Here is a 20,583-nt window from a genome sequence, read left to right on the forward strand (position 1 = left end):
GTGGAGAAATTTAAATGATCTCTCTGCTTTTGTTTCAGGTTGCTTTTTCTAAAAGGCTCTTTGTATTTCTCCTCTCTAATTTTCATCCTTCATTGCTGCTCCACAAATCTAAAGATATTTCATACCAAGATACACAAATGCAACTAGTCTTTTATGTCCATGTTTTTTTACTGTGGCCTAATCACATTCAACTAAGCGACAGATGAGCTAGGTCCAGAGTGCTTCAACACTGCCCTGGCCTTCTTGACTGCTTCCCTCTGCCAGGCTATTGCCAGGATTCTCCGCAAAGCAAAGGAAGACTTGTACAACACATGAAATGAGATGCTCAGAATGTTACACAAGATTGAGAATATGGCTTGGTGTTACAGTGCTTGACTGTAAAGCAGTTTCCTGCTTTCAGTCTCCAGCATTACCAAAAGTGGGGAGCAGAGGGGGGGTAGCAGTTGGGGAGGTTCACATAGCTGAGAATGGATGATCCTGAGTTGCCAGACTTTTCAGTGACCAATATAATATCACTGGTCCTGATGATAGATTATTTTTGATTGTTTCAAGTGAGCATTTGATGTGTCTTGTGTTTTCAGGGGAAGTCTGCCTTGTGGTCACATTTAATTCATTTCCAGGACAGAGAAGAGAAACAAGAGCACCTTACAGATTCACCAGGTAAGAAGGTGTTGGGATAAGATAGATTGCTTTAAGTCTCGTGTATACTGGGCTAACCTTGTACTCTTGATCCTCCTTTCTTCACCTCCCAAGTGCTGGGGTTATAGGCATGGGCCACCACACCTAGCTTGAGATAGATTGGTTTGATAGAACAGGCAGTAGGAGACAATGAGAAGAATCATTTTAGATGAGTTTGTCTCTATCTGAAATTTACCCATGTTGTCAGTAAGGATAAAATAGAAGAAGCAGTATTATGAGATATGAATCTACAGAAACTTACTTGACTTTTCTGTCTTCTGCTTTCTTTTTCTCTTTTTTTCAATTACAGTATTGTTTGGCCAATATCTTAGACGTATTTCTAACTAGCTCTTACATCTTAAATTAATCCATTTCTATTAATTTGTGTGTCACCACAAGACTGTGGCCTACTGGAAAGGTTTGGCTGACATCTTTCTCCTTCAGCAGCTACATGACATCTCCCTGACTCTGCCTACTTTCTGTCTATATTGTTTGGATTTCCCACCTGGCTTTATTGTACTAAGCCATTAGCTAAAACTGTTTCTTTAATAATCAATAGTAATAAAACATATTCATAGCATGCAGAAGGAAATCCCACATCATCCCCCCTTTTTTGTGTAAATAAAAGGGAAGGTTTTAACTTTAACATAGTAAAATTACATACAACAAAGCAGGTTTCAAGCAAGAATTACAGTTACAATATTTATAAAGTATCTGCTTTATCTTTTATCATAACTAAGGAAAACTATAATTATAACTATTCTTCAACTCCATCAAAGACCCCAGAAGGCTATAATATTACCTAAGTTAACAGGAAGTGCATTGTAAACAACTTCCAAAACTCTAGAATTGACAGAGACATTTCACTGCCTGGACAGTCACCTAAAGTTCTTCCATACCTTTGGAGCATCCATTTTCAGCCTACAGGCCCATAGTATCTGGCAGACTTTCCCATGAAGCAGGAAATTTGAAGATCTGTTTTGCATTGTAATGGCAAAGTCTATCAGATGTTTTCTTCTGTGTACTGTACAATTTCTGGCAGTTCTTTCGTGAAGCAGGAACCCTGAAGGACTGTCTCACCTTTAGGCAAGTTCAGCAGTCATTTTTCTGTGGATCCTACATGTTCAATTTATACAGCATAACATCAAGCAGTCCAGGAAAGAACAGTTTCTGGCCCAAATGACTAACAAACTCCATAAGGAGCTTCTCTGATGTCCATCATCCTCTTGAAGTAGATTGGTCCTGCCAGGAGCAGATGAGTCTCACTGTCATGAAAAGTCCTAAGTTATTAAAACATTTAAATGTCATGTTCTGTTAGTCTTTGAAAGGTTTGGAGGATACATATCCATCTGAAATATATATTTCTCTCTGTAAATCCAGAAAAATCTAACTAACATGACTACAAGCTTGACTATTATAGATGACTGACTATTAACCTGTATTTCTTTTTTTTTAAAATATTTATTTATTTATTATGTATACAATATTCTGTCTGCATGTATGCCTGCAGGCCAGAAGAGGGCATCAGATCTCATTACAGATGGTTGTGGGCCACCATATGGTTGCTGGGAATTGAACTCAGGACCTTTGGAAGAGCAGGCAGTGCTCTTAACCACTGAGCCATCTCTCCAGCCCTAACCTGTATTTCTTAACTATACATTATACTTTTAAATGAGCTGCACAAGCACAATACCCTAAACAAAAGCAGAAATACATATACACAGTATAACATCAACCTTAAGTTTGTATCAACATACCAAGATCGATACCAATGCAAAGTATTCATCTCTATATCATATCCTCCTTATTTTTTAAAGAAATTGACTGTGATCATTAATCACTGACAGTCACCCCTCTTTAAATGAGAACAATCATTTTTAAACAATTTTTGGGAATTTGGGCATAGTTTTTTAGACTATTTCCTGCTGGTTGAGGGTGCTGTTCCTCAGGTCTTTCATGGGGTATCCTGTGTGGTTAGTCTATCTCAGCCAACAGTCCTGAAGCTGTTGTGGATGTTGGACCACCGAGGCCATTAATTCAGGGGTTCCTGTTTGATCAAACCATATTAGCCTAGAAGGAATCCACAGGGTCTCATTTTCTGTGGAAACAAAAGCAGAACCACTTTTCCAGAGCAACATATCCTTAGACTAAAAGTTTGAAGTCAAGATACATTTAAAATATATATGTTGGTTTATCTTAGCAGCCCATACAGTGAAATGTCTTTCTGTACTTAGCTCATTCACAGTCAAAAAATTCAAAAAAAAGCACAATAATATACATAATCCAGACTCTCTATGTATTTTTCATCTTTACATGGCTTATTTTTCTTTACTCCTTTAATCTATGACTGTACTGTCTCTTTAAAGAATTCTTTTTTTCTGGTTTTTCGAGATAGGGTTTCTCTGTAGCTTTGGAGCCTGTCCTGAAACTAGCTCTTGTAGACCAGGCTGGCCTCAAACTCATGGAGATCTGCCTGCCTCTGCCTCCCGAGTGCTGGGATTAAAGGCGTGTGCCACCACCGCCCAGCAAAAATTTCTTTTTATAACTGTCTATGCTCTTTTTCTTCTCTCTCTCAAGCCTACATACATTTTTTTAAAAACACGTTGTGACCCATTTAGAGGTTTATTTTTGTCTTAATCTATCTTTTTTTATTGTGTATCAGTAATCATTTTCTGACCAGCAATGCTTTTTTTTCTAAATGCTAAGTGGACGTGGCTAGAACCAACTCCCTATCTATTACTCTGCCCAGCCCAACATGGCAGAGGTTCATTCACCACCAACTCTGCCAGCCATGCTCTCCACCCCAGCTCCAGGGACTCAGTGGGTCTGTGTTGCCTTGAGCAACTTGTAGCTGCTCACAAGCCCTATTTAAGTTCTCTACAGCCCAACCCATTTGCCAGAGCTTTTCATGCTAGCAAACCAGGAAGCCAGCTCTTAAAGAATCCACACTTTTGCTCACCACCAGCAAACAGAACCCACCTGAGAAAATGCTGCTACCAAGAAGTCATGCTTAACTCTTTCCTTTTGTGTCTAGAATTCCTTCCTGAGCCCTCAGGTTTTATGTGATGTGGTTGCCTCATGTTGGCGCCATTTTGTTGACAGAGACCACTTGTTTCTCAGCCAGCCAGACCTGAATAATAACACAGAAACTTTATTAATTACAACATTGTTTGGCCAATAGCTTAGGCATATTTCTAGCTAACTCTTACATCATAAATTAACCCATTTCTATTCATCTGTGTATTGTCACAAGACTATGGCCTTACCAGTAAGGTTTTGGCTTGCAGCTGGCATCTTTCTCCTTCGGCAGCTACATGGCATCTCTCTATCTTCTGCTTTCTTATAAGACAGAGAATGATAGCTACTCAAAGTAATCATGTTGATATAAAAGAAACAATTAATTCTGAAGGCCTATACAGGTATATTTTCCCATTATTAGAGTGTGATATGGAATATACTGTTGTTGTTACTGATAATATTATAAAAAAGGTTTGTGATTATCACTAATATCTTTTTTTTTTTTTTTGAGACAGGGTTTATCTCTGTAGCTTTGGCTGTCCTGAAGCTCATTCTGTAGACCAGGATAGCCTTGAACTCAGAGATCCACCAGCCTCTTCCTTTCGAGTGCTAGGACTAAAAGCATGTGCCACCACCACCTGGCAATAATCTTAATTATTTTGTATGTGGCAGCCAAATGACAGCTTGCCAGAGTCTGTTCTCTTCTTCCACTTTGTGGAACTGGGAATTTAACTCTGGCTGCTTGGTGTGGTGGCAGGTGCCTTTATCTGCTGCTCTGTCTCACTGAGCCTTCTGTGTCTTATAATGTCAGGATCAAATCCTGGACCTTGTATTCATAATAAACTTTCAGGAAAAGTACATATTTATCCCCAAGCTATTTAAGAGTCATGTTCTTTTGCTTAGTTTTTTTACTCTCTGAGGTGGGGGGTCTCATAGATGCTCTGAGGTGGGGGTCTTACAGATCCTCTGGCTGGCCTCAGACATTAGTTCTACATGTAGCTGAGACTGTAGGCATGTGTCACCACACTCAACCTAAGAGTCAGATTCTTAAATTTCTAGATGCTAATCAGAATTATATATGATTCCTTAGGCCAAATAATACAACTATTGCATTATTTTTTCACAAAGAGTTTGTTTTTTCTTAGCAGTGCTGATAATCAAACCCAAGGCTTCAGCCACTGAGTCATCCACAGCCCAGAGCCTGATTCTCCTTAAGATAACCATTTGTTTCATAAAAGGTAGAATTAACAGTAGGAAGTTAATAGAAGTAAAATGGTTTGGCTGGTGTGGTAGAATCCAGTGCTCAGACTGAAGTAGGAAGATCGTCAGTTCTAAGCCAGTCTGAGGCACATGGTTAGACCTTATCCACCCCCCCCCCAAAAAAAAAACTGAAAGGGGGTAGGGAAAGATTTTATAGTGAGTTAGCCACTTAGGAACCATTTTTTAAATAACACATTCTTTCAAAAAGTTCAGAAATAAAAGGTTTTTTTTTAAAAAAAAGTTTTCTGAGACATGATCTCACCATGTAACTCTGGCTGGCCTGGAACTCACCGTGTAGACCAGACCTCACAGATTCCCCCTTCCTCTGCCTCAGAATGCTGGAATCAAATGCATGCACACCACAACCAGCCGTAAAAATTTCTGAACTCCTAAGATGGCTCAGTGAATAAATGTTCCTCTGCCAACCCTGAAAACCTGGGTCTGATCCCCTGAGTTCGTATGATAGGAGAGGATCAAGGCCACAAAATTATCTTTTGACCTCAATCTAGAGACCATAGAACATGCATGTATGTGCGTGCGCGTGTGTGTGTGTGCGTGTGTGTGTGTGTGCACGCGCACATGATTTTTAAAAAAATGTATAACCTAACCCACAAACTTGAGAAATAAAATATTGTAGGTTGAGGACATAGCTCAGTGGGAGAATATTCACCTAGCAAGTGTGAGACCCTGAGTCCAGTCCCCAGTACTGAAAAAATAAAAAGAAGGAACCAATGAAAGAAGGGAAGTAAAGGGACACCTTGGGTCCCCAGTTCCTTTTCCTTCACTGTCTGTACCCAAGGTAGCCCTCCCTCAGAGTTTACTTGTAAAAAACCTCATTTTTTAAATGTATAAGACAAGTAAGAATATGGATTTGATATTACATTGCCCTGAAACCCCTCTCCAGAGCTTGTCAGTGTCCTGATGGCCTCAGCCATAACTGTATTTATACCAGTACAGTTTAGACCTCTGAAGTCCATCTCTTCGTCCGTTTCTGCTGTGTAGAAAGTAGAAGTCATTGGTCTGTGTCCTGTATCCAACCGAATTATAGCCATTAAAATGAAAAACCATATAAACAAGGTAGCTTATCTAAAGTTCACTTGGCCGTAGCTTGAAGGCCAGTACATGGGTTTTACCCTGGTTAGAAAAGGTGGAACTGACCATAGTGATAATCCCAACCAACCTCAAGGTGGGAGCAGGAGGCTCAGGAGTGGGAGGCCGTCCCTAGGGTGTGTGTAAGACCCTGTCTCAAGCAAGAATGGATTCCTAGGAAGGGGCTATTCATGGAGTGAAAAGCCAAGTTCAATTAAGATGAGATAGACATGCTCAACTCTTATGCCCAAAATGTTGTGTGAAAATGTTTAGCTGTTAGAGTCAGCTGCTGCTGGGCAGAACTTGTAGTTTTTGTGGTTTTCACTGGACAAATGTTGAGTGGTTCAGTTAGAAATCGAGTCCTAAATATCTTCAGTAACCTCCAGCAAACTCTAAAGTGAAGAAAGGTAAATGAAAATGCATCAGAGGTCCATGCAGTTACGGTCTCTGCTGCACTGCCACATTGATGAAGGGCTAACGATGTGAGAACAGTATTTTATGTTCTCAGTAAGATTAGTAAGAGCCATGTAACTTTTTTTTTTTAGACAGATTCTCACTGTATGGCTCTGGCTGGCCTAGAACTCCCTATATAGATCTGACTGACTTGAACTGTACAGAGATCTGATAGCCTCTGCTTCCCCATGGAATGGGATTAAAGGCAGGCACCAGCATTTGCCCATCATAACTTTTATATATGGATATGTATATATACATAAACATCTATCCATACAGAGAGAGAATGCACCAATGGGACCTGAAGCCTCCTTTTTTTTTTTTTCAAAGATTTTATTTTTTTATGTATGCAGTGTTCTACCTGCATGTTTGCCTGCATGCCAGAAGAGGGCACCAGATCTCATTATAGATGGTTGTGAACCACCATGTGATTGCTGGGAATTGAACTCATGACTTCTGGAAGAACAACTAGTGCTCTTAACCTCTGAGCCATTTCTCTAGCCCCTAAATATATATTTTTTATTTATATGATTGTATGTGTGTAAATGTCTTTGGAGGCCAGAAGACAGCATTGAGTCTCCTGAAGGTATAGCTACAGATACTTGCAGTCTACCCAACATGAGTGATGGGACCAAATTTGGGGTCCTTTGCAAGAGCAGTAATACTCTTATAGACCATTGAGAAGTCCCTCATCCAAGCAGGGACGCCTGTTAAATTCCCCACAGGGTTCAGGAACATCATATTCAACCATTAAGCTGCTTCCAGTCTAGTGATAAACAGACAGTAAATGGGGAAAAAGATGATAAAGAAGCATTAAAAAGTAAGTTTTAGACTTAAAAATGCATGAGAGTAAATTGCCCACTTGAGGGCTGCGGGGAATGGAGGTGGAGCTGGAGAAAGCGCACTTTTCCAAGGCATGCTCTCGATGACCTGCTTGATCTGCGTAGGCCCCGTCTTCTCGTATCTTCCACTCTCCGTTGCCACCAGACTGTTTGCCCATCGCTGACCTGATCTGCTGAATGGGCTAGAGTCCAGATGATTCAGTCACCTCCCAAATGTGAACACTGTATTGGGGGCTGAGCCATAAACACAATTTTGGGAAGCACATTTCCTGACAAATTAACAGTCCCTTTACCTGTAGGACACGTATTGTTATTGGTGTTGTTGCTGAGCATTGTGCCCAGGCCTCACACACAGTAGACAAGCACTCCCTCACTGAGCTATACCTCTGGGCCTCCTTTTCATTGCGTCTCACGAGCTTTCTGGCTCCTCGGTTGTTTCCCCCTGGCCAACTTGCTGATTATGGTTTCAACTCTTTTCTTCTGCTTCATAATCTTCTCCCACTTCTCAGCATTTTGTTTTGAGATTGCTACTTTGTTCAGTTTTGTTTGTTGAGACAGAATTTCTTGTTGCTAAAGATGTCCTTGAACTCCTGATCCTTCTGCCTGCACCTTCCAAATGCTGGCTGGACTGGTTTCTACCATTATACATTTCCACCGTATTTCTTACTGTTCGTGTGGCTGTATTGTAATGTCAGAATGAAGAGTCGTTCTCTGAGCCATTTGACTTTCTACCTCCAAAGAATAATGCACTTTAATAACACACTTAAGCTAGGATGATCTTAATAGAAAGATAAACATATATTCCCTGAAAGTGTCTAAGACAATTTCTTCAGTGTGCCTTACTTCCCTGAGTATCAGAGAGATTAGTCTTTAAAGTACGTTTGAAAATTGCCTTCCCTAAGCCAGATGTTGTGACACACCCATTTAATTCCAAGCCCTCAGAAGGAAGAAGCAGGTGGATCTCTGTGAGTTCAAGGACAGCCTGGTCAACAGAGTGAGTTCTAAGATAGCCAGGGACATGTAGAGAGACTCTGACCACCTCTGGAGCCTGCTTGTCAGTCCCACAGTGATTATTTATGTCTACTAGATATGAGTCCAGCCTTTCTATGAAGCACCAAAACCAGAAAGGTCTAATACAGTAAAACTGACTGAGTCTTCCTTGGTGGCCGGGCAGGAGACAGGCATCTATGCCAGTATTGCATCCAGACGTCTCAACATCAGTGGAGCTAAAATCAGAGAAAAAGTAGCTGTAATGTAAAGCAAAGTCCACATTTTAAGTTTCATTGGTGTATTTGCTAAATGTGGTGCTTCAGTTCAGTTTCCATTTACAGAAGAGAAATGGAAATGAAGAAAGGGTATAAAATTCCATCGCTTCTCATCAAAAGTGAGACTGAACACCCGTTCCCACTTCATAGCCAGTGGCTGTGTGCTCAATGCTTGCTGTAAGAGTCATTTTCCTTCCTTTATAAATGTTAGCTGTGGAACTCGAGAGAGAGACCAATGCTTAAGAACACCGTTGCTTTTCTGGAGGACCTGGGTTTGATTTCCAGAACCCAAATGATGGGTTACAACCATCCTTATCTCTAGTTCCTGGGGATTTGGTACCCTCTCCTGACCTCTATGGACTAAACACATGCCAAACATGCACATGGTGTGTGTGTGTGTGTGTGTACGTTTTTAAAGTTTTAATAAAGTGATATAAATGTGGCATTTAACCATTTAATTTATAAGAGAATTACTCACCAAGTATGATGGGTGCACACCTTTAATCTTAGCATTTGAGAGGCCAGTGGAGACAGATCTGTGTGAGTTGAGCCAGCCTAGACTACATGGTGAGTTCCAAGACAGTCAAGTACAGCATGAGACCATGTCTCAAAATTAAAAAGAAGAAGGAAAGAAAAGAAAATCATTCATCTACCTTATACTTTTAGAAGTCAGTTTAAATACTCACTTTGCATGCTATGGTATTTAGAATTTTGAACTTTGAAGGAAGAATTTACCAGCCTAAATAGCCAAAACAGTAGTATTAAATAAATAAATAAAATTTTAAAAGCTGGCCATGGTGGCACACACTTTTGAACCTAACACTTGGGAGGCAGAGGCAGGCCTGGTTTACAAAGCAAGTTCCAGGATAGTCAGGGCTGTTACACAGAGAAACCCTATCTAAAAAGAAAAAAGAAAAGAAAGGATCTTCCCGTGTTTAATATTAAATGTTTCCTGGGCTGAGGATATCCTAGGTTCAGTCCCCAGAATCACATACGTGTAACCCTAACATTCAAGGTCAGAGGACAGCCTTGGGTGCATGAGACAGTGTCTCATAAAAGTCCAGAGATGAAGGCTCACATAACTTAATAACTTCTCAACCTTGCTTCTGAGTAAACTATCCAGCACTGTGAGAATGAATAGCCAAGTGGCTGACCTCATAGCCAGAGCCTGCAAATACTGCATTATTTACTAGGTGTACTGCATAAAATATCTGTTTTGGGTTTCCAAATATAGCTACAGCTTGTTTATAAAGAACACACATGGGGGCTGGAGAGATGGCTCAGTGGTTAAGAACACTGCCTGCTCTTCCAGAGGTCCTGAGTTCAATTCCCAGCAACCACATGGTGGCTCACAACCATCTGTAATGGGGTCTGGTGCCCTCTTCTGGCCTGCAGACAGACACACAGACAGAATATTGTATGCATAATAAATAAATAATTTTAAAAAAAAGAACACACATGTTTGCTGTTTTAAATGGCCATCCCTAAAAAAATATATACATGCATGCATACAAGTAGCGTACAGACTGAGCAGGTTGTATTTATGTATTTAGAAGTATATATACATACACGTATCCAATGACAAAAGGCTGTGAACCTAAAAGAGCGAAGGCGTACAGAACAGAGGGTGCGTTAGGAGGTTAAAGGGAAGAGGGAAATGATACATTTAGATTATAATCTCAGAATTTGGTTTTGTGAGTTTTTTGTTGTTGTTGTTGTTTGGTTTTTTTTGTTTTTTTTTTTTTTTTGAGGCAGGATTTCTCTGTAGCATTGGCTGTCCTGGAACTCACTCTGTAGACCAGGCTGGCCTCAAACTCTACAGAGACTCTCCTTTCTCTGCCTCCCACATGCTGGGATTAAAAGTGTACACCACCATTGACCAGCAATCTCATACATTTTTTAAAAATTATTTTTAAAATGTATCAATAGGTCAAACATGGTGGTACATCCTTTCAATCCCAACACTTGGGAGGCAAAGCCAGGTGGATCTCTGTGAGTTCAAGACCAGCCAGGGTAACAGAGAAAGACTTGTCTTCAAAAAGATTAAAAGTTAAAGTATAAATGCTCACTGTTATTTTCCTAATACTTTGCTAATATTTTTCTACATAGTTGCCCTTGGACCAGAAAGAAGAAAATCTGACTCAGGAGTTATGTTACCAACACTCAGGGTCTCTCTAATTCAAGACATGAGGTATTTGTTACACATGTTAATGGACAGTGATAACTGTAAAGCGTAGCTTTTCACCTAGATTGCTCACGTGATTTTAACCATACCTTTTGTTTACATATTCTGAAGAAAGTATTTTCCTAATTATAGATGTGGTTTATTTATTTTTATTCTATGAGTATTAGTGTTTGACCTGCATTTACATGTATGTAAACTATATGCATGCCTGGTGCCCATAGAGTTCAGAGGAGGCCACTAGATCTCCTCAAGCTAGCGTCAGGGATGTTGTGTGTGGGCTCTGAGAACCAACCTGGGTTAAGAGCAACGAGTGCCTTTAACTGCACAGCCATCTCTCCAGCCTCAGTTTTAATTGTTTTATTATTGTACTGTTTGTTGTTTCCTTCTGACATTGAATAAAAGGGGAGACGCAGTTGGGGAAGAGTGTTCTAAAACAGCTCTGAACTGTAACTTCTCTTTAAGTGCATGTTATCTATAGATATAGGCCAAAAAATAACAGTAGGTGGCTTGGCAGAAAAATTGATCTCTGAAAGATAGTTTTTCTTTTTATCTTTGTTTGTTTGTTTTTTGAGATAGTTTCTCTGTGTAACCCTAACTATCATAAAACTCACTCTGTAGGTCAGACTGGTCTCAAACTCAGGGACCCACATGTCTCTGCCTCCAAGTGTTGGGTCTAAAGTTGTGTGTCACCGTCACCATCACCCAACAAGATACAGCTTTAGAAATACAAATATTAAAATTAGCATTTCTTGCCAGGGAGTGGTTGGCGCATGCCTTTAATTCCAGCACCTGGGAGGCAGAGGCCGGTGGGTCTCTCTGAGTTCAAGGGCAGCCTGGTCTACAAAGCAAATTCCAGGACAACCAGGACTGTTACAGCTGTCTCAAAAAAGCAAAATAAAACCAAAAAAAAGAAAATGGCTAGGCTTTTTTCTTATAAACATTTTCAGCACAATATTTAGTCAACATTTAAGATATGAGCTTTTAAAATGTGTGTACATAAAATATAAAATAACCGTGATACTTAAGACTTTTTGTTCTGGGGCTAGGGAGATGGCTCAGTGATTAAAAGCATTGGTTAGTCTTCTAGATTTTAACCTGGGTTCAATTCCCAGCACCCACATGACAGCTCACAGCTGTCTATAACTCCAGTTCTAGGGGATATGGTATCCTCACACAGACATACATACAGTCAAAACAACAATACACGTAAAAATAAATCTTGGGAGAATAAAGAAAATAAAGGAAAAAAGACTGTTGTGGTAGCATGTGTCTTTGAATTCAACACTTGGAAGCAGAAACAGGGGATCTCTGTTTGACATTTGGGCTGGGTGGGCTAGCTAGAAAGCCCCTCCCAAACACAGGGATTACATGTACCTCGTGTGTGTGTGTGTGTTTCTCTACCTCCCGCCAGTTCCAAGAATCCAACAACTGCTTCCCAAATTACCAACAGAAGCTTATATTACTTATATATGCTCAGCTGATAGCTCAGGCTTCTTACTAACTTTTACATTTACTTAGCAATAAGCATAATCCAGTGTGTGTGTGTGTGTGTGTGTGTGTGTATGTTTTGTGATGAGTCACATGAGCAAAGACTTTTCACTCGAGTTGTTTTTTATATCTATTTTTGTTTTCTTTTTCTGGTCTTCCTTTTCTCTGCTGGGAGGATGCTGGGAACTGAGCCTGGGTCCTCTGTGGTGTCAGTGCTCTCAGCCCCGACCTATAGTGTTCTTGTGGGGACCTGAGTTTGTTTCCCAGCACCCAGCCAAGCAGCTTATAATGCCTGTGACTCCAGTCCAGGTCCTCTAACACTGTCTGTGGTCTCTTTGGACACCTGCACTCATGTGTAAATATATACAGTCCACCTCCTAATGCACACTTTATTGTTTTATTTTTATTTTCTTGAGTAGCCTGCTTGCCTCTGTCTCTTGAATGCTGGGATTGCAGGCATGTACCACCATGCCAGGTACAGTGTCAGTTCTGGTGGACAACTAGATCTGAGATTCAGGTGAAATCTCTGAGGCTTTGACCGCCCTCAAAAGTGTGTTACAGTGCTGGTGGTTCATGTCTTTAATTCCAGCACTTAGGAAGCAGAGTGAGAGGCCAGCCTGGTCTACAGAGTTCAAGTCAGGCATGGTGGAATACGCCTTTAACCCCAGCTCTCGGGAGACTAAGGCAAATGGATCTATGAGTTTGCGGCCAGCCTGGTCTACATGATGAGTTCCAGGCCAGATGGGGCTACATAGTAAGACTCTTTCTTAAAAATTAAACAGCAACAACAAAGATGTGTATTACCTATTTCTTCATCTAAACATAAAAGAATTTTTCTGGGCCCAGTATTGTTAATATTTTTTAGTTCTTTTCTATCTTAAAGTTATTCTTAAAAATCTCTTCTAGGATTTTATGACTGGGGCCGAAGAGCAAGTTAAGCACATCCTTGCTAATTTCAATAGTTACCAGTTGTTTATTTGTGAAAACATGAATCTAGATGGCAGTGTTGCTCTCCTGGACGTCAATAGAGACAGTGTGATCCTATATGTGACTTTCTTTAAGGATAATTTAGAAATGTAAAAATACTAACAAATTGATCAGTTATCTTTGATCTGTCACCTTCACTGTGACTGGCTATTGCATGTCATCCAAGCAACACCAGGATTTAGGACAAAGGGGACTAAGCTGGGAGGTGGTGGTAGCACACACCTTTAGTTCCAGCTCTCGGGAAGCAGAGGCAGGTGGATCTCTGTGAGTTCACGGGCCAGCCTGGTCTACAGAGTGAGTTCCAGGACAGCCAGGGCTACACAGAACTTTTGTTTTGACTGTAATTTATTTGAATCAGATGCATTGTTTTAAGAATAAGGCATTTCATATATGTTGTCTAAAAACAAGATGTATTTAAATGCAAAAAAAAAGTCTTATTTGTTGGTACTGATTTTTAGGCATGTTCAAAACATGTGTGAGATCAAGACTGATGTTGGCCGAGCCCGGGCATGGATAAGATTGTCACTAGAAAAGAAACTTTTGTCACAGCATCTCAAGCAGTTGCTCTCCAACCAACTACTGACCAAGTAAGACATTGCCTTTCAAGACATTTGTTTCTGTGATGTGTGCTTACAAAGGAAATTAAATAAGCTAAGAAATTAGCTCCTTCATCATGAATCCTGATTCATGAACACATACATTCTTGTATAACAGGTGTGTTTCAGAAAATACCTTTGTGGGGCTGCCATATAGCTCAGAGGTTAAGAGCACTGGCTGAGTTCAATTCCCAACAACCACATGGTGGCTCACAACCATCTCTAATGGGGTCTGCTGCCTTCTGATGTGCAGGCAGACATGCAGGCGGAATACTGTATACATAATTGTTGTAATGAGGAACGGCGGACTGTGTCCCGCCGCCCGGCTAGCTTAGCCCCCGAAATAACCACACGGAAATTGTATTAATTAAATTACTGCCTGACCCATTATCTCTAGCCTCTTATTGGCTAACTCTCACATCTTGATTTAACCCATATCCATTAATGTGTATTGCCACTTGACTGTGGCTTACCGGCATGAGTCTAACCAACATCCGTCTCAGGAAGGAGAATCATGGTGTCTGCCACACTTCCCTTCTTCTCAGCATTCTGTTATGTCTACTCTGCCCATCTAAGGGCTGCCCTATCAAAAGTCCAAGTAACACATAGACAGAAGACCCTCCTACACCACATAATAAATCTTAGAGAGGGAGAAAAAGAGGGAGGAGAGAAGAGAAGAAAGAAAATACTGGGTTGGAGAGATGGCTCAGTGGTTAAGGGCACTTCCAGAGGCTCCAAATTCAATACCCAGCAACCATCTGTAATGAGATATGGTGCCCTCTTCTGGCTCCTGAGTACTGGGATTAAAGGTATGAGCCACCATGCCTAGCCAGAAATCCATTTAAATGATAAGAACATTAGGATTTACTTGAACGCTGAGAAGTTAGAGTTCTTGCCGTGGCTCTTCTATTGGACCCATACATGGCAACCAGGACTGTTTGTGCTCTTACACTCACATCTGTGGCCCTGGAGTGTTGTAGAATGAGTTGTTTTGTTTTGTTTGAAATAGAGTCTTACAACATAGCCTTGGCTGTCCTGGAACTTACTTAGATCAGGTAGACCTCAAACTCAGAGATCTGCCTATCTCAGCCTCATGAGTGCTACACTCCAAGCTTAGAATAAATCTTAATGTCCAAAGAGTAGGTTGGTTTAAAAAAAAACAAAACAAACAAACAAAAAACATAGTATATGGGATTAAGCCGTAACTCACTTGGTAGAATGCTTGCCTAGCATACATGAAGTCATGTGTTTGGTCCCTAGCACTGATTAAATGGGATATGATGGTACATACCTCTAATCCTAGTTGTAGACAGGAGGACCAGAAGTTCAAGGTAATCCTTAGCAATATAGCCAGTTTGAGGCAGCCTGGGCTGCATGATTAAATTAAAGTGGAGCCTAAGGAAGTGATTCAGTTAGTCCAAGGCCCGGCCAGGTAAGCATAAGGACCCACGTTCAGGTCCCTAGCACCCACACAGATGTGGCAGCACAAGCCTGCAATCCCAGCCTGGTGTTGTGTGTCTCGGAGTGGAAGGGGGACTGAAGCAAATAAATAAGGTAGAGGGGGCTGAAGGGATGGCTCGGCACGTAAGAGCACACCTGGTAAGGTGAGCGTTTGCTTGTTTGTTTTATGTGTGTGTGCCTGTGCCCTACATTGTAGAGTGCACAGGAGGTCATAAGAGAATGCCAGTTCCCTGGGACTGAACTTACAGGTATGAAATGCCATGTTTGTGCTAGGAATCAAATCCATGTCTTCTGGGAGAGCAGACAGTGCTCTTAACCACTACACTATCTCTCCAGCCTGGTGCTTGAGGGGGACTTTTTGTTTGATTGATCTTTAGTTTTTATTTAGCTCAAGTGCATGTGTGGAAATCAGATGGATGTTACTGGATGTTGTGTTCTCTCCTTCCCCGTGTGAGTCTCAGGGATTTAATTAGGGCGTGAGAGTTGGCAGATGGTAGAGAACCCGCTCCCTGACTCAGAAGGTGTTAACTTTACATCATGATTTTAAGAATGAAAATTGTAACCACTATGTGTGTCTGTGTTTACCTTCTCAGGAAGCTTTATAAGCGGTACGCCTTTCTACGCTGCGAGGAGGAAAGAGAGCAGTTCCTCTACCACCTGCTCTCCCTCAATGCTGTGGACTATTTCTGCTTCACCAGTGTGTTCACCACGATCAGTGAGTATGGAGAAGTGACTTTTACGTGATCAGTTTCCGGGTGAGCAGGCATGTGATAAATACTTGTAGTCTGGACACTCAGAAGTTGAAACAAGAAAATTGCCAGTTCAAAACCAGTGAGTGTGGCTATATATCCTGACCCTTTCTCAAAAAACAAAGAAACCCTGACTTAGGGGTAGGGAAATTCTCAAGTCACACTTGAAATAAAAGTATTTGCCAGATGGTGGTGATGGCACTCTGGAGGCAGAGGCAGGCTGATCTCTGTGAGTTCGAGGCCAGCCTGGTCTACAAGAGCTAGTTCCAGGTCTGGCACCAAAGCTACAGAGAAACTCTGTCTCCAAAAAACAAAAAAAACAAAAAAAAAAAAGATGAAGAAAGAAAGAAGAAATAAAAGTATTTATATTTTCAAAAGTGAGACCTATGGTAATATGTGGAGAACACTGGTGACTCCTCAATTTCCACTTAGGAATGTAGGAGACTCCTAGCCCTCTACTGCCAGCCTATGCAAATGCCTCACTAAAAACAAAAAGAAAAGAAAAAACAAAATTACCCTAGCCAGGCAGTGGTGATACAACCTTTGATCCCAGCACTAAGGAGGTAGAGGCAGGCAGATCTCTGAATTCGAAGCCAGCCTGGTCTGGTCTCCAGAGCAAGTTCCAGGGCCAGGGCTACACAAAGAAACCCTGTCTGGGGGAGGGGGGGATGGACGACTACCCTGGGCTGTTAACTTCCTGCCAGGTCCAACCTGCATCCTAATCAGAGGACCGGCTCACAGCTCACTGTACCAGTGGGAGGCTTTGTTGAGACTTCGTGAAGCAAAGCTCAACATTTCACTGTCAGCCTTGACTTCCTCTTCACAGGCTCCATGTGAGCTCATTTCTGGCTCAGCATCTGCTTCCCACAAAACCCAATCTGTGACAGAAAATGTCACCTAGGACAAAAGAGAAATGCTAAAGCTGGAGTCCGTGGTGTTGGCAGAGGTTTCTGTCCCACTCGGTCCCTCAGCCATTCAGTCCCAAAGAAACACACAGAGGTCTACATTAATTATAAACCTGTTGGCCTAGTAGCTCAGGCTTCTTATTAACTAATTCTTACATCTTAAATTAGCCCATGATTCTTGTCTGTGCTGTCATGTGGCTTGGTACCTTTTATCGGTGAGGCAGTCACATCTGCGCCCTCTTCGTCTGGGTGACAACTGAAAACTGAATCTTTCCTCTTCCCAGAATTCTCCTGTCCTGGTCGCCCTGCCTGTACTTCCTGACTGGCTACTGATCAATCAGCATTTTATTAAACAAGTACAAGAGACAAATCTTTACAGGGTACAAAATCATTGCCCCCCACAACTGTGGCTTAAAAAAAAGCATAATCTCTCCAAAATCTCAGTAAACATCACTGGCACTTCACTGGCTGGAATTATTAGGGCTCTGATTTCTGGTCTTTGGAAAAAGCAGATAAATAAAAAGGGAGTTGGGGAGGACAAGAATCTAAGTCGCTAAAGTAAGACTCCAGCTCAGCTGTAGTGCACTTGCCTACCCTGTCTAAAGACCAGGCATGTAGCTCCTGTAATCCCTGCTGAGGCAAGAAGATGAAAACTTCAAGGCTGATTTAGTCTACACAGGAAAGTTTTATCTCAAAAAAAGGGAGATCTATCAAGATAGCTCAGTGGGTAAGGGTGTTTGCCCCAAAGCCTGACAACCGGAGTTTAGTTCCCATGGTAGAAGGTTGTCCTCTGAGCTCCAAACGTGCACCAAGGTGACACGTACAGGCGTGCACACGTGTGTGCACGTGCACACATGCACACTCTGTCTCTCACACACGCACACTCTCTCTGTCTCTCACACACACACACGCACACTCTCTGTCTCTCACGCATGCACACTCTCTCTGTCTCTCTCACACACACACGCACTCTCTGTCTCTCACGCACACGCACACTCTGTCTCTCTCACACGCACACTCTCTGTCTCTCTCACGCGCACACACACTCTCTGTCTCTCACACACGCATACTCTCTGTCTCTCTCTCACACGCGCACACACACTCTCTCTCTCTCTCTCTCACACACACACACACACACACACGGGTTTGTGGAGGCTGAGAGGAATTGTTTTGTTTTGTTGGGTTTTTTTTTCACACAGGGTTTCTCTTTGTAACTTTGAAGCCTGTCCTGGAACTTGCTCTGTAGATCAGGCTGGTCTTGAACTCACAGAGATCTGCCTGCTTCTGCTTCCCGAGTGCTGGGATTAAAGGCTTGCGCCACCACCACCCAGCACATAAATGTTTTTTTTCTTTAAAAGATTTATTTATTATGTATACAACATTCTGCCTCCATGTATGCCCGCACGCCAGAAGAGGGCACCAGATCTCATTATAGATGATTGTGAGCCATCATGTGGTTGCCGGGAATTGAACTCAGGACCTCTGGAAGAGCAGCCAGTGCTCTTAACCGCTGAGCCATCTCTCCAGCCCCCATAAATGTTTTTTTAAAGATTTCAAAAGAAAAATAGAAGTCACTTAAGACAACTAAAAACATGGTCATCCTCAGCTATTTTCAAGTCCAGAATGGGATATATAAACCAAGTCCCAAAGCAAAAAGCAAAAAAAGGACTAGCAGGATATCTCAGCAGAAAAAGGCACTTTCCATACAATCCTAGTGACCTGAATTCAATCCCTGGAGCCCATAGAAAGATGGAAAGAAACCAATTCTGAGAATTGTCCTGTAACCTATACATACGCATGAGCTGTAACACATGTACCAGCATTCACGTAGGCACATCACACATGCTATAATAAGATGCAATAACCTCTTAAGATATTCTTATGTGTGGTTTCTCCTTTTCTGAGAAACTTCTGTCTGCGGCATTGGGATGTGTAAAGAGATAATCTGGTCCTAGCCCTCTCTGCTGCTGTTACAAATGCCGTGACCAAAAGCAAACTAGTGGGGCTGGAGAGATGGCTCAGAGGTTAAGAGCATTGCCTGCTCTTCCAAAGGTCCTGAGTTCAATTCCCAGCAACCACATGGTGGCTCACAACCATCTGTAATGAGGTCTGGTGCCCTCTTCTGGCCTGCAGGCATACACACAGAATATTGTATACATAATAATAATAAATAAAAAATAAAAAAGCAGACGAGAGGAAGAGAGAGCTTATTCCAGTTAGAGGTTACAGTCTGCCATGACCAAAAGCAGACTAGGGGAGAGAGAGCTTATTCCAGGTAGAGGTTACAGTCTGCCACCGAGGTAAATTAGGGCAAGAAACCCAAACAGGTAAATTCTTTTTTTTTTTTTTTTTTGGGGGGGGGGGTGGTTTCGAGACAGGGTTTCTCTGTGGTTTTGGAGCCTGTCCTGGAACTAGCTCTTGTAGACCAGGCTGGTCTCGAACTCCCAGAGATCCGCCTGCCTCTGCCTCCTGAGTGCTGGGATTAAAGGCGTGCGCCACCATCGCCCAGCAAACAGGTAAATTCTTAAAGTGGAAACCTTGGAGGGCTGCTGAGCTGGGCTGGTTTGTCCACCAAGAGGTGAGCGCCCTATTTCACTTTAACTGGCAGCTTCATCCAGCCTAAGAAGGGAGTCTGAATTGAGGGATTACCCAGATCATATTGTTCTGTAGGCATGTATGTGAGCGATGTTTTTCATTTTATTTTTCTTTTCCCCTTGATTGTAAACTGATATAGGAGGGCCCTGCTTACTCTGGGTGGGACTGTTCCCCGCACAGGTCCTTGGCTGTGTGAGAAAACTACATATGAGCCTGTGGGTGGCCCCCAGTCAGCAGCCTCCTCTATGGTTTCTGTTTTAAATTCCAAATTTTCCTGTACTTTACATTTAGCCAAGGTCTATGACGGGATGGTGACATCTAGTGGTGAGGTCTTTAAAAAGATACATCTGGCTCTCCCAGACTCCTCCTGCGTAGGACTCACCTCAGTAACCTAATCCTGTCTTTCTGTGGGGTTGGTTCTCTCTGTCCACCATGTGCATTCCAGGAGTGAACTCGGGCTGTCAGGCTTGGCGGCAAGTGCCTTTAATTACTGAGCCACCTCACTGCCCTTCGTGAGTGTATCATAAAAACTGATCATAAGGGCTGGAGAGATGGCTCAGGGGTTAAGAACACTGGCCGTTCTTCCAGAGGTCCTGAGTTCAATTCCCAGCAACCATATGTTGGCTCACAACCATCTATGAGATCTGGTGCCCTCTTTTGGCCTGCAGGCAAACATGCAGACAATAAATAAATAAAATTTTATATATATATATATATATGTTTTTAAAAAAATGATCATAATACACCAAATATCAAGGACTAGGGAGATGACCCAGTGGCTAAGAACACTTGTTCTTGCTGAACACCCACATGGTATTCACAACTCTAGTACCATAATTTCAGTTCTGGGGGATCCGACTCTCTCCTTTACCTCTGAGGGCACTAGACACAAATGTCACGGATGTGGTGTACGTACATGCATGCAGGCAAAACATTCATATACATTAAAACAATAAAAAGGTAAAATATATCTTAAATGCAACTAGTTCTGGATAATTGTGACTTTTTCTAA

At 41.9% G+C, this 20,583-nt stretch overlaps 1 protein-coding gene across 2 annotated transcripts in view; it reads left to right on the plus strand.

The window, feature by feature from the left end:
• The window catches only part of Dennd5b (DENN domain containing 5B), a 112,981-nt gene that overhangs the window by 74,373 nt on the left and 18,025 nt on the right, over positions 1-20,583 (plus strand). Inside the window, exons 11-14 of one of the 2 annotated variants that reach the window (XM_057767643.1) lie at positions 582-660; positions 10,715-10,796; positions 13,724-13,852; positions 15,916-16,037. In XM_057767643.1, the coding sequence (XP_057623626.1) occupies positions 582-660; positions 10,715-10,796; positions 13,724-13,852; positions 15,916-16,037 (412 nt within the window). Of the gene's footprint in view, positions 1-581; positions 661-10,714; positions 10,797-13,723; positions 13,853-15,915; positions 16,038-20,583 lie in introns of those variants that run through there. The other variant, XR_009057004.1, reaches the window with a different exon arrangement.

This window comes from Chionomys nivalis, chromosome 1, assembly GCF_950005125.1.
Source record: "Chionomys nivalis chromosome 1, mChiNiv1.1, whole genome shotgun sequence".
In the NCBI taxonomy this organism is placed as follows: Eukaryota; Metazoa; Chordata; class Mammalia; order Rodentia; family Cricetidae; genus Chionomys; species Chionomys nivalis.